Here is a 14349-nt window from a genome sequence, read left to right as displayed (position 1 = left end):
CTGCAACTTGAGACCATTACTCCTTGTTCTGTCATCTGGTACCACTGAGAACAGTCTAGATCCATCCTCTCTGGAACCCCCTTTCAGGTAGTTGAAACAGCTATCAAATCCCCCCTCGTTCTTCTCTTCTGCAGACTAAACAATCCCAGTTCCCTCCTCATAAGTCATGTGCTCCAGCCCCCAATCAAAGTAACACTGAATTATTATCCATGGGAGTTCAGGCATGCAGTGCTTGTGGGATTAGGCCTTCTATCTGTCTCTTTTAAAATGATCTTTTCAGCTTCTTCTTTAGGATGAATTTCTAATCTGTTACACAAGTATAATTCGAGTCAATGGAAGTTCTATATCTGTGTCTGCAGATTGAATTTGACTCTGGCACATTGTACCCAATGTGCAAAACCACAGCAAGGAAAGTGGCAATTAGTTGGGGTAGTGAACCAAAAATATGACTTTACGGGTTCTTGCACCATATGTTCATTAGGACTAACGCAAAGTGGGAGTAAAATGCTGCCAAAAGAGAATTGTGCTCACTTTGCACAAGTATAATTGACTACACAAAGTACAAGACGATAGAGAACCAGCCTCTGTATCTTGCTGTACTACTGTGAATCAGAGTTCAAAAACTTGAAATAGTTAAAGTTGCTCCTTCAAAACCTTCCTACTATGTTATTTATTTGTGCTGTCATAGTGCCCAGGGCCCCATTGTGGCAGGTACTGTACAAATACATAAAAAAGAGTCCTTGCTCCAAAGGTACAATGTATTTCAAACCACCTAATGTAAATGCAGCCTAAAAATTTCAAAATCTGGAAAATTCCTAAATGTCATAAATCCCTAGGATTCAGGAAAACTTAGAGGAGAAATCTAGCCAAATCAGGCACAGTAAAGCAAAGGTTTGAAATGAATCATCTTAAATCTTTTCTTTATGTTCAAACAATTATTGATTGGGTTGGATGACATGTTATGGAGACAAACAGCTAGATCCTCAGCCCTGTTATGGCTGCTTTTTACCACTTATAACACAAAACAATTGAAACCGGTGAGTAGAGAGTTCCCTTGGCATAGGAAAATCTTGTACACCAGTGTGGCTGGCTCACACAACATACTCCTAGTGTAGGGAGTGAGCAGGGTTATGGGTGGGTGACTGCCCAGGACATTATAGTTGGGGGAGGGGGCACATTGTGGTCAAAAGGGAAGGAGGGGGGCGGGCCTGGGATGCGAGGCCATGGAAGGGAGCTCAGGGCAATGGAGGGGAGAGGCAGCAAGGGCCAGGGGTGATGGGGAGATTTATGGGGAGGCAGCTGGGGCCAGGGGCAATAGGGGGATGGGTAGAGAGCCTGGGGAGGCACAGAGGCCAGAGGCACCAAATTACAAGTTCATCCAGAGCACCATTTTCCGTAAGGTCGGCCTCTGGGGTCATCACATCCCAGAGATCCCTGGCTGCCCAAAAGGTCCTCTAGGACCAGAATCAGCCAGCAGTAAGCTAGAACAATCCTGAAACTCATAACAGCAAAATTCACTCAGAAACTTGCTGATCAGCTGAGCTGACCTTCAGCTGCAGCCTCCTGCTAGTGGGAGCTGCACTGACTCTTCCCAGGCAGGCTGCTCTTTCTGGCTCAGCATCTTCCATTCCTGTCAGCTCTGAGTGCAGATTGTGTGGGGAGCCCAGCTTGGCAGAGAGGGGGTGCATTGGCTGCAGAAAGGAAACTGACCCATGGGCCTTGTGTCCAAAACCAGTTAGTCTGGGACCTCCAGTTCTAAAAGATTGAGCCTGTACTGATAAAGACTGTGCTCTGTTAGCAAAGACTGTGCCAGACTCATCAATCTCTGTGTGTTCCAGTCACCATTAAAGGGGGAATAGAGAACCACATTGAGTGGGTGTGGATAACAGAGACTGGAAATTTGGAAGGAGGATGAGGCAGAGAATATATGGGAAGAGAGAGGTGTTCACAAATTTATTGGTGGGGATAGAGAAGAGAACTTGTATTGCTGGGAACCTTAGTGGAACTTGTAGTATTCAAGGTCTGTCCCTCTGACTTTGTTGGCAAGACTACTGCTCTGTCCCAAATGTAGCATGCGTGCTAGCTTCAGTGGGAGTCAGGCATGTGAGAGGACTGAACTGGCTCCAAGAATACCAGTGATTCTGTTTGCTAGTTTAGCACTGTTGTATTGCCTTCATATGAAATGCTGATTTGGAAGCTGTAGAGCTGCTCCATGCATCTGAATAGATAAGGATAATACAATTCCAGTAATTAGTAATTTGGAGGCAATTTGGCAGCGGGTGCCGAAGGTGTGGGACCAGCAGATCACCCACAGAAACGCAGATGAAGCCACACGACTAGTGGACCATCTGCAGGCATGCCACCGAAGGCTGCCTGACTGCGTTGCTTGGGGTGCCAAAAAGCATAGAACCACCCCTGCAGCACATGGCAGTCAGGGGAGGGACAGCTGAACTGCTGATTGATTGCCTTCTGGGCAGCTGCAGCACAGGGTACTTAGGGGTGTAGGGAGCTGATATAGGGGCAGCTAGTTGCAATGAGCTGCTCTTCCTGCAAGCAGTGGATAAAGCAGGCAGCTCCCAAACAACATTACAGGGGAGCATTGCATAACTTTAAATGTGCATGTTCTCTAATTGATCAGCAATGAAATGACGTTGACAAGGACGACTTTAAGTGAGAAGTTACTGTATTAACTTCTGAGGCACTGGCATATGGCTCAGGAGCCATAGGTTGGCCACCCCTGGCCTATTTCCATTTTGAAGGGCGGGAAAGCAAAGCTGATGAAATCAAACTAATTTCCCGAGTGAACTGGTCTGCCAAGCTCATTCATCTGCGAGAGCCGCCTGAGAGAAGCGGGACAGCAGTGGGCCCTGCAGGAGGCTCACCGCTCTGGAAAAGCTCCGCTCTGTGTCTAAAACGAGGCCGTGCCATGCAGGCTACAAGGGACGCTGCCAAGCAGGAGCTAACGCTAGAAAGCCCCATTAGCAGCGGCAAGACTCCCGCGCTCGTGGGAAACGAAAAAGCGTTGCAGAAGGCGGGACCTTTAATTGACCATCTGAAAACGCTCGCCCCGCTCCCTTGCTCTCCCATTCCCCCAGAGGCTCTTTACCGATGTATTGATTTGTTGTTGGTCGGAGCACAGCCGGCAGCTCCTATCCCCTGCGCAGGGAGTGTGGGCGGCCGCTTTAAAAGGCGAGCCCTGGGGTAGGCCCTCCCCGCTCGCTTCCACTTCCGAGTCTGGCCCCTCGGGTTGCGGAGGGAAGCAGCAGGCGGTGGCGACAGCGGCAGCAGCAGGGGTAACAGCCGGGTGGGTGGCAAGAGTGGGGAGCCCACGTGACGGCGGGGATTGCTCCAGCCTGGCTGCTGGGGCTGGGAGAGCTAGCGCGAGACGGGCGGCACCGAGCTCCGCTTCTGGAGGCTGCTCCTCAGCCCGGGCGCGAGCGGCTGGACGGTCCCGCGCGGTGCAAGTGTCAGGCTCTTCCCCTTCGTTTGGGTCAGCACCTCTGCCCGTAGCGGTGGCTGAGGGAGGTGGCGTTTCCTCCCCCTCAGTTTCCCTCTCCCTCTCGGTTAATAGCTTCTCTGAATGTCTTCTCTGCTGCCTAAGCATGGTGGAGAAATGCGGGGACAGCGTGGCTGGTGTTTCTCCATATCCCTTGGTTGGTAGCCTCTTCCCACAATGGACCTGTGGGGATATCCCTCAACTGCCCTGGGGTTGTGTCTCCACCAAGAGGTGGTGGTGGGAATTAATTGGAGGGTGTGGCTGTGGGTGTCACCCTGCTGCTTTGGTATTCTGGACTTTAAGGCTGGGAAGGACCATCATGATCCTGGAGTCTGCCCCGTTGAAAACCCCAGAACAGCAGCCTTTGGCATGCGGCAGGTTTGGCTGAGCGTGGCTCCCACTGGCCACAATTCACCGCTCCAGGCCAACAGGGGAGGTGGAAAGCGGGGGGCCAGCACATCCCTCAGCCTGTGCTGCTTCCCGCAGCCCCCATTGGCCTGGGATGGCAAACTGTGGCCGGTGGGATCCACGATCAGCTGAACCTGCACACATGGCACATAAACCGGCCTGGCACGCCAGGGTGCTTACCCTTGTGCTGTGTGCCAGAGGTTGCTGATCCCTGCCCCAGAACCTCACACCACTTGCTTCTGTTGTAAGCCTATGACCTCTGCCGGAGTTACTGAAATGCTGGAATTTTGCTTTAAAGACTTCAAGTTACAGCGAATTCCCCATTCACTCTAGTTTAAACCAGCAAGTGACTCCCTCACCCTCTCCCCCTCCCTCAAAATGCTGCAGAGGAAGGAGGAAAAATCTGCTAATCTGACTTGGGGGGAAATTCCTTCCTGATCCTAAATATGACAGTCAGTTGGACTCTGAGCATGTTGGTCAGACCTACCAGCCAGATGCCTAGAAAAGATGTCTCTGTAATAAGTCAGAACTCTTTCTGTTTAGTATCAGAGAGATAGCCATGTTAGTCTGGATCTGTAAAAAGCACTGAGTCCTGTGTCACTTTATAGACTAACAGAAGTATTGGAGCATAAGCTTTCGTGGGTGCGTCTGATGAAGTGGATATTCAAGTTGCAAACAATACACAAGTTCTTAGGACAACATTTCCTTATTTGGGAGTTGTCAGAAAAGGGTGCCTTTTTTGGGGGGGATAAGGGGAGGGACAAGCAACTAGAAGTAGGCCTGATATGGAATTTTAAACAAACCTTTTGTCTGAATTTAAATTTATAAACACTTCTAGTCACTGTTTTGTAAACCCATTTAAGAATATTAACACAAGTGTTGTAAATGTTTCTTTAAACTTAAATGGAAACTTGGCTTTAAAAAAACCACTTGTGGGCAACTTATTTGTTTTAATAATTAGAACTCCATTACCCATTTGTTTTCAAATATCTTGCTTATATTGAAGCAATTCTCTGAAGCAAAATGAAATGCTGAAAGTAAACACAGAACATTAATTGTACCGTATAAGTAAACTGGATTTTAAAGAGTATTTTGGTTTTTACTCTAACCTGTTAATGTTTCTTGCTGTCTTTTTCAATATGAATTCCAGTGACAATACACCTCCACTGTTTGGTCTAGTAAATTACATCTGATTATCTTGTCTTTGTTCAGGACATCTCAGTTATTTCTTCGATAGGGTCTCAAAGACAAATGCAAGTTTCAAACTCACAAATTCTTAGAAAATAAACATATTAAAGCTTACTGAGTGTCGGCATCATGGGAAATAGACTTAATTGTATTGATCACTTTGTCATGACAGAACTAACATCTTAAAGGCCCCATTTATATCCAGAGTTGCACTTCTTCAAAATAAGTGTAATAAACCAAATTAGTTAAAACAGAGCAAAACCCTTTGTGGACACTCTTAATTCAACTTAAACCTGGCTTATACTGATTTACTGAAACCTAAATTGAACTCAAATAAGCATCTAATTTTGCATCAGTTTAACTAAAGGTGTTTTTAACTGATTTAGTTAAACCGGAACAACTTTGAATATAGGGAAAGGCCTAATGAGTGTTAGATCTTATTTGAATACTACAGTGGCATGTAACATAGGAAAACCTCACTGCTGAGTTTGTTGAAGAACTTTTGGGTTTTAATCCTCTTCGTGCCCTTCTCAATCTGGAATTTTGGGAGAAGATTGCTGCAGCCAAATTTGAAAGAGGCTTTTCAGGCAGGTAGAACAATTTAAATCAGCTGTTTTCAAACTTTAGCAACCTGAGGACCCTCATTTATATTTAAATTTTTTTGTGGGCCCCTAAGCCCCGGCCCCGCTTAGTCCCAGGCTCTACCACCACTCCACCCCTTCCCCCAAAGCTGTGCCCCTACCCTGTTCCACCTCTTCCCCACTGTGCCCTCCCTGCAGTGTTCCCTGTTCCCACTCCCTCCCAGTGCCTCCTGCACATCACTGAACAGCTGTTCCTTGGCGTGGAGGAGGTGCTGGGAGGGAGGGGGAGGAGTTGAGTTGATCAGTGGGCTCGTGGGGCCCCTGGAGTACCCTTGCAGACCCCAGTTTGAGAGAGGCTGACTTAAATCATTGATTACATCAGTTTTACAAAGCTACAGGTGTGCTGGAAAACGTGCTGTTCAGTTTTAGCTTTTTTTTAGAAAAGCATTTATAGCTCAGTTAATGAATTTTTCAACACTTGGAGTGTCACTACTACTGAGCTATCTTACTTGACTCTTAAAAAATTGCTGTAGCCAGATAACAAAATATTGAAAAGAAGGTTCCAATACTGGCTGTCAGTTGAACTGCTATTTGCAGAACTCTTGTCGAGCAATAAAATACCTTCGACATATTCAAGAGCAAATGTGTATTGAATGAAGTTGGTATGTGGATATCATATGTTTGGATGTGACAAAGTGCAGAAGTCAGAACACTTTCAGAACACATTTGCCATCTGACTGCTGTTCTGCAAGGGTTTTTCTGTTTGTGTCTTTGGAATTTGCCATCTTCAGCAGTTAAAGTGCTATTGCTAAGAAATTGTTCCAAATATTGAAGCAAGTAGCGAACATCTTCAGATCAGTATTTATCAGCTTCTGGTGGAGTCAGTATTTGGACTATAGTTTTCACAGATTTGCATTAACTATCTAGGTACTAAAACAGTCCTCACCACCATTTTACCTAGGAACTTCCTCCCATGAGTTTAAACATGGTGCTTTTCCTCCTCTGCTATCAAAAAGCAAGCTTTAGGGAGGTTTTGGTGTCTGTCTTATTATAAAGAATCTGAGAATGAGGGTATTGTTGAGGGGCAAGCTTGGGGAAAGAATTGTGCTTCTAGCTCAGTGCACAGAGGTTAAAGGTTTGTCTTTAGCTAGTAGGAGGGAAGATTGATCGGCAGCTTCTATGGCAGGGGTTCTCAAACTTCAGTGAACCATGACCCCCTTCTGACAACAAAAATTACTACATGGCCCCAGATGGGGGAACCAAAGCCAAAACACGAGCTCTGCTGCCCTGGGCTAGGAGGCCAAAGCCGGAGCTCAGGAGCTTCATCTCCAGGTGGTGGCCTGTAACCTGAGCCCTGTCACCCAGGCCTGAAGGCCTGGTGGTTTGGCCCCAGCAAATCTAACACCAGCCTTGGCAACCCTATTAAAATGGGACCATGACCCACTCTGGGGTCCCGACCAACAGTTTGAGAACTGCTGCTCTATGGCTTGCAGGGATGGCAACTGCAGACCTCATCACTTTCTATATTTTGTAGGGATGTTAATTGACCCCAGCCAACCTAGGCCTGCAGCGGGTAGGCTTTTTCAGGGACTCCTCACTGAGCTTCCTGAGGTATTTCTAAGATTTGATCTTTTCTTTCGTTCAAGGCCTTCGTCTCATACCTTCTTGACTATTGAAATCTGCTCTTGCCTTGGTACCAGTCACACTGCCTCCTTAGTTTATTCAGAACACTGCTGCAAAGATCACTTTCCTATCTTGTGACTCCAGCATCACTGCTCCCTCTGCATCCTTCCTCTGGCTTCTCCTCTACTGCATCAAATTTATCTTTGCCTTTACCTCTGAGGTCCTTCACTGTATAGCACCACCATATCAGATCTACTAGCTCACTGAGTTCTCCATCCCTATCTTTGCTCTACCACTGCCAGCTTCACCCTCGTGGACTTTTGTTTTCTTTCAGGTTGCCTGGTATAGGGAAGCTTCCTGTCAAAATTCATAAAGCTTTCACCTTATCCTCTCTTAATTCTTCTTAAAACCCATTTTTACCATGTGGCATACATATGGCTTCTGTCTAGCATAGATGAGGCAATTGCTTTTTGTTAGACTCTTGCCACATCTTCCTCACCCCTCCTCACTCCGCTTGCCTGTTTCATCCACCCGTTGTGTTTTGCCTGACGTGTAGGTTGAGACCTCTCTGGGGCATGGATTCTTTATTAAGGATCTGATCCTTGACTGGACATTAATAAGAAAACAAATGTTTGAAAATATGGAAACTATTTTAGCTCAATCCCTTAGCTCTCCAACCTCCCATCTTCTGTTCCTTCTGTAGTTACTTTATAAGATAATTTTGGATTAAGGGCTTAATTAAGTCTTGTGTGTGGCTTACATTATGAACAGCCACTACTTGTACAAGTTGCACAGGGAATGTTGACGATGCACTGGTACACCTGCTTGTGGTTGACTTGATGTTACCGTTGCACATGCGCTAGCTGGTCCTATATTGAATTGTTGATTGGACCTTAAAATCATGGGGCTTAATGCTGCAAGGTTCTGAGCATCATCATTACCCCAAGGAAAGGATTCCACTTATCAAAGGAAAATCTCAAAACAACATTGCAATAGCATAATTAATACAGCTAATCTATTTCTGGCTTAATCCAGAAGCTGCAGCAACACAGTCTGGAGTCAGTGGCAGGTCACATAACTTTATAATTTTTTTCTTAGTAACTTAAATTTTGCTTTGTACTTACAAAATAGCTATAGGAGTAGCCTGGGTCCATAACTCCAAGTAATAGTATTTGTTTGTCTTCCCACTTCCTATGTGATGTCACTCTAAGGGTATGTCTTCACTGCAATTGGCAGTGTGATTACAGCACATAAAGATATACCTGAGCTAGCTTTAATCTAGGTGGTGCAAGTACCAATAGTAGTGAAATTGTGGCAGCCCACAATTCAAAGTGGGCTGGCTGCCCGAGGACATATGCAGGCCCTATGTGCTGCTGTGGCTTCATTGCTATTGGTACTTGGACCAGCCAGGTTAAAGCTAGCTTGCGTATGTCTACATGTACTGAAATCACCTCTGCCCCCTCCCATCCAACTGTAGTGCAGACATATGCTAAATATGCAAACATTTCTCGACACTCACACCTTGGACAGCTTCTCTGCACTGGACAAGTGTTTGAAGGATTGGGGCTTTTTTTAGCCAAGTTAAAACAGAGAAGTAGAAGTAAAGGGCAGCCTTCTTCAGATGGGGCAGAGTGACAGATGAGAGGGGTAAGCATTCTAATTTACTTGTTACTGTAATAGTTCTCTTTTGTAAACAAGATGGTTAGTTTATGGACCCTGTTTTCTCCCAGGGAAGAGGACATTTCTGACTGCTCCTAGCATTTCACTACTCATTGAGTACTTCTTTTGAGCCTCTTAACAACTTTCTTGCCTACCTTTTGTGGGGAGGTATCTATACCCTTTTAACTAATATGCTTCTAATCCTAAAAACACACTTCTCAACAAAGTCAACAAAACCAACTTGAGGTCTGTAAGCATAGCAGTCTTGGAGGTGTGAGCCAATAAAAGTTAGTCTTCAAAGTGAATAGTAGAGATTTTATTAAATGCCATTTCAAAAAACTGTTCAAGCCTGTACAAAATCTACCTTCTGATTAAAACATAAATTTTGGGGCATAATGTATGAAGAAGCTGATTTTTTTGTTGGATCTCAGTTTTATGAAAGTCAGTTTAACTTGACTATAGAACAGCTATTAGTTCTCCATAATTAAACACTGTTCCTAATATGAATCCTTGTATCCTGCTCCAAGCCTCTTTTTTTATGTTGAAAACTGGTCATTTATACTTCCATCCCTTAACCAGTTTTTAATTAAATTAATGTCATCATATTACTCCTCATCTCTTGACTACTTGGTTTCCTCAGTGACCACTTGAGGGAATTACACAGAGGAAAACCAGCCCAACTTGTATAAAAGACAACTTTTCCTCCAACCTCTCTTTGATTATACTTGTTCTGAGTGTAAAGAATAACTTGATATTCAGTGTTATGTGGTCTGTGGATAGGACAGTTCTGTTCAGTTCTATTTCAGGTAACCCATCATCTTGAGCTTGGAAAAGATACCTAGTTATTTTTTAAATCCCCAAGAGCCTATAATTTGCCACCACTGTGTTGCATCATTGACTTGCAAAAAGCTTGAGTGTGACAATTCAGATATTAAGAATAAATGCACACAATCATATTTGTTTGTTAAACCCGCATCTCCCTTGGTTGACTTGAAACTTGCAGGCTAAGTTCACCAGGAATGAAAACCTGAATTTGGATAGGTTTCCCCCCATATTCTACTGCTACAAGAAACACATGGGGCAGTGGATTCCATTGTAGGGGTCTGGAGGCAGCATTTCACCCTCAGGCTAGGCCATAGACACGTTTGTGAACTTGCTTTGTTTTTGAAACATGACAAAATAAAAAATTCTCTGTGTAAACATAACAGGGTTTTATTTTTTTCTCAACCTGTTACAAAGTTAAAGTGCTTCTCCAATCAGAAGCACTCTTGTATAACTATTTGTAGCATGGCTAAAAAAACTAAATGGACAATAGTGATTAAAACAGAAGTTGGATGCTGTTTTGTCTTTCAAAGTCCAGTAGTCTCTGCCAAGAAACTACTAGCCACTTGGAGGTGTCTCCCATTTCCTTCAGTCAAAATTCCCTGATATCCATTTTATAAACACTGGTAACTGTAAAGGCTTCTCTTAGTTTTTTTGGTATTCTAGTTTTTTTTCTTGTAAATCTGTTACTTTTAGTCTTCAAAATAGCAATAGTTTAGTCTCCAAACTGGCATTTACATAATCATGGAAAGAACCAGTACTGGGATTCTAGCTTATTTTTGGAATTAAATGATACTGTGTCACTGGATGGACATCTATGCTGCCAAAGAATGCCACTTGTGAAAGGCAAAGAGCTGTATTTGTTTGTCTCTGGTTATATCATTATTTCCAAAAGACCTATTAAGAACTAGTTGTGAAACTGATTAGTATAGATGTATTTCAAATGTTGTTTATTTTTCATAATCAAAATTTACTGAGCACCCAAAGTATTTTCATCAGCACAGGATGGCTGGTTGATGATTTAGTTGGGGTCGGTCCTGCTTTGAGCAGGGGATTGCACTAGATGACCTCCTGAGGTCTCTTCCAACCCTAATCTTCTATGATTCTATGGAGAACTAGTTCATAGGCTGCTTTTATGATTTAAGGAAAGGCATAGGTGGGGACTTTAAAAAACGAAAACAAACCCAAACTGCATGCCAAGCTTGAAACTGCTCTGGGACTTGACTTTCAGAGGGTGAATGATCAACATTTTCTAAAGAGGCCTCCTATAAGAAGTCTCAAGTTGGACATATAACTGACACCCAAAATTACTAATCACTTTTGAGCCAGTATTTTCAAAAGTGTGTTGCTCATGTGACAGTCATGTATGAATGTGAGTGAATACAGCAGGCTAACACGTGCAGAATATTTCATGTATTCAAATTAAAGAGATCAGATTCACTATTAAGGTTCACTTTATAAATGGTTTATAACAAAAAAACTGTGGAAGATATAAGCATGTTACGGACATGAGTAGTATGGGTTAGATGGTTATAAGCACATCACTGGAAGGTGGTATAGATGAACTACGGATATAAGCAACCCTTAACTTCCTGGTCTTTAGTAAATGCTTTATCTCTCTCTTTTTTTTTTTTTTTAAATAAACCTTCTACTTAATCTAGCGATAAACAAAACCTTAATATAGTCTGACTGATAAAGTCATACCTTATGGAAGGAGCTAGCTATGTTAAACTTTACAGAACTGCAAAGAAACACAGAACATGAGAAACTGTAAAATATTCATATTTGATGTCCTCATCTTGATATTACTTCCCTTTCCCTTTAATGCTCAAGACAGGATGTCCATTGCTTGAATTCATGGGCCCTTGCTGATTATTTTCTTTGTGCCAATGATAGTTAAGGGCCAGCTATGTAATCAATTCTGTACATGATCCAAAAAGTACAGATCCTGCCTTGGAGAGTCTAAATCTAAAGGTTGACCTGAAGGAGGGTGATCTCTTAAATCACTTTTATTTTTAAAAATAAAGGCTTTGTGTTTTGGGCATTGATTTGTGTTTTAAATGACAAAAGGAAAGGGCTCCTGGTTCAGAGGGTATTCAGTCCAGAGGAGCAGCTTGGAAGACTGTGGGATGACTGGAATGGGAGACTGCTTTCAAGACTGACCTTGCTGGAACTATAAAAGGAGGGTAGGGAGGCAATCCAAAACAATCTCAGAATTGTAGATTGGAAGTAAGTATGCTGGGTCTAAAGTCAGGATGCAAAGTTTAATGCGGTGGATCGAGATGGGGCACAAGCGGAGCCAGTGGTGATTGGACTGGGAAGGGAAGGCTCTTTTGGTTGTGGCATCTTGGGAACACTTAAATGATGTGTGGCCATTGGAGGTTACAGTAATCCTTGTGGAGCTGACCTGTATGTAAATGGACTGTCCCATTTGCTTGACCTTATGACAGAAGGTGCTACTATACCAAAACTTTCCGAATAAGACCGTGTGAAAGTCTAGTGGACAGAATGATTTGCTAAATAAAGTCAACTGTTTCTCATGCAAAGTCTTAAACAAGAAAATCTGACTCCTATTAAACTGTTGTATTCTTGTATTCACAGAAGAGAGAATCAAAACTCTAGTCTCTTTTAAGCAGAGCTGACTGGCATAGTGGAAACTGCCATGAGACTTCTCTGTACCGCACTTTCTTTGGCCTTGATTTACCAGCTAGTTGATGCTACCTTATCAAAGACAGATGCAAAGAAAATGGCTTCAAAAACACTGGAGGAAAAGGTATCAGAACTAGCTGTTCATGACAACTTGTACTCCAAAGGGAGTTAACAAGGAATATTGGCAGATGTTGAAGAGTTTTTCTACTGGCATTAATTTATAATGGTTAATTAAGAAACCAATAAGATAACTGAAGTATACTGATACTGGATAGTCTTAACTACAGCTGGACCATGTGTGCTTTTTTAATTGAACAGTCACCATTTTAAAAGCATTACCAAGGAAGACTAGCTGTTTAGCTGATATTGAACTTGTAAGAATAACTACCTGTGCAGTGTTAAGAGACAGAGGTTGAGGATGGAATTGGTTCTGAGCTTTGGTTAGAAGGAGGTCATCTGAGAATTTGAGAGTGGTTTAAGTGGAGGGCAATGGGCTGAAGCTGCATTGGAGAGGATCTAGGATGGAATGTGTTCAGTGAACTTTGAGACAGAAGGGAGACTGCATGGTAGCTGGATAATCAGTGGTTAAGGTTAGGTTTTTTCAGGTAGGAGAGACTAAAACGTTCTTGTCTTATGAGAGGAAAAAGCCAGAAGACAGTGAGAGTTTAAGGAGAAGAGTGGGCACAAGGGAGATCAGGAGATGGAATGGGTTCACCAGGGCAAATGGAGGGGCTAGATGGAAGAGAGCAGACAAGTATGTGTCTGTGACAGGAAAAGGAGATGAGTTGTAGGAGGGGAAAGGTAAGGTGAGCTGAGGGGAGGGGGAAGGTCACATATTTTTTCCACTTTCTCTTGGAAGAAATTTCAAGATCCTGAGCTGGGAGAGAAGTGTGGAGGCTGGAGGAGGGAAAGATTTAAGGAGAGAGTCAAAGGTGTTTGGGATTGAATACATAGGATACAATTTAAATTTGCAAAATAAAATAGTTTTAGCTTGGAAGAGGGCAGAACTGAAGGAGGAGAGAATGAATTTGTAGTGGAGGAATTCAGAATGGTTCCAGGATTTCTGCCAAAGACACTTGTTGTTGTGTGGAGCAGGAGTGAAGAAAGTGTTTGTAGGTGGTGAGCAGGGCTTGGTGGTATGGCAGAATGAACCTACTGACAGCAGAGAGGGGCAATGCTGAATGGTAATCATGGAAAGCCGAGTAACAGGGCATGATAGAGGGGCCTGATGGGCGATGCTGAAAATGGTGTGTGCAAAATTAAAAGCATTCTTTAGAAAAAAAAAAATGTAGTTGGTTTCACAGTAGTATTCAAGATATGCTAGGTACTGCTCGGAAAAGACAGTCCCTGACTCCCAAATCTATTCTGTCCTCAAAGCAAACTGGGTACAGTAGGAAGTGGTACCATATCTGTACACCTACCACCTTAAAGACTAGCCACTCTTGCTAGATGTCTGTACTCAATCAAATCTGGCTAAAAATAGTTGGACGTTGATTTGACTTTTCTTTCCTGTCAACAACATTAACCAATAAATGCTGACAAATTGTCAGGCCTTAGTGCTCTGCTCTTGGTTACTAGAACTCTGACTGGTCCTTATTCTTGCTCCTGACATCTCTGGTACATTAATGATTGTGGATACTTTGCTAGGGGTAAAAGCTGTAAGCAATATCTTTACCTTAAATACCCAAATCACAATAAAAGTTTAATCCGAAATGTCTTAAATGTAATGACCTCCTTGAAATGTTTAACCAACACACCAAACTGGGAACGTTCAGTCTTGCAATTATGTTTTGATATAATGCTTGAGAGTACAGTTATACTCTGAAAAGAGACTATGCATGGTCTTATTCAGCTGATCTGCTGTAGATTTTTAATTTATATTTCAGTCCTTTGAACACTAGAAAACTTACCACAGTTGTGATC

The 14349-nt window shown here is 43.3% G+C and overlaps 1 protein-coding gene across 1 annotated transcript in view; it reads left to right on the top strand.

The window, feature by feature from the left end:
• The first annotated feature begins 3574 nt into the window (after window positions 1-3574).
• Window positions 3575-14349, top strand: part of CHID1 (chitinase domain containing 1) — a 323968-nt gene continuing 313193 nt past the window's right edge. The window contains 2 exon segments of the mRNA XM_075065078.1: window positions 3575-3653; window positions 12379-12616. Coding sequence (XP_074921179.1) covers window positions 12440-12616 — 177 coding nt within the window. The 5' untranslated portion in view covers window positions 3575-3653; window positions 12379-12439.

The sequence above is a fragment of the Chelonoidis abingdonii genome, chromosome 4 (assembly GCF_003597395.2).
Source record: "Chelonoidis abingdonii isolate Lonesome George chromosome 4, CheloAbing_2.0, whole genome shotgun sequence".
NCBI lineage: Eukaryota > Metazoa > Chordata > Testudines > Testudinidae > Chelonoidis > Chelonoidis abingdonii.
The sequence above is the reverse complement of the archived record's forward strand: the minus strand, read 5'-3'. Positions and strand labels throughout refer to the sequence as shown.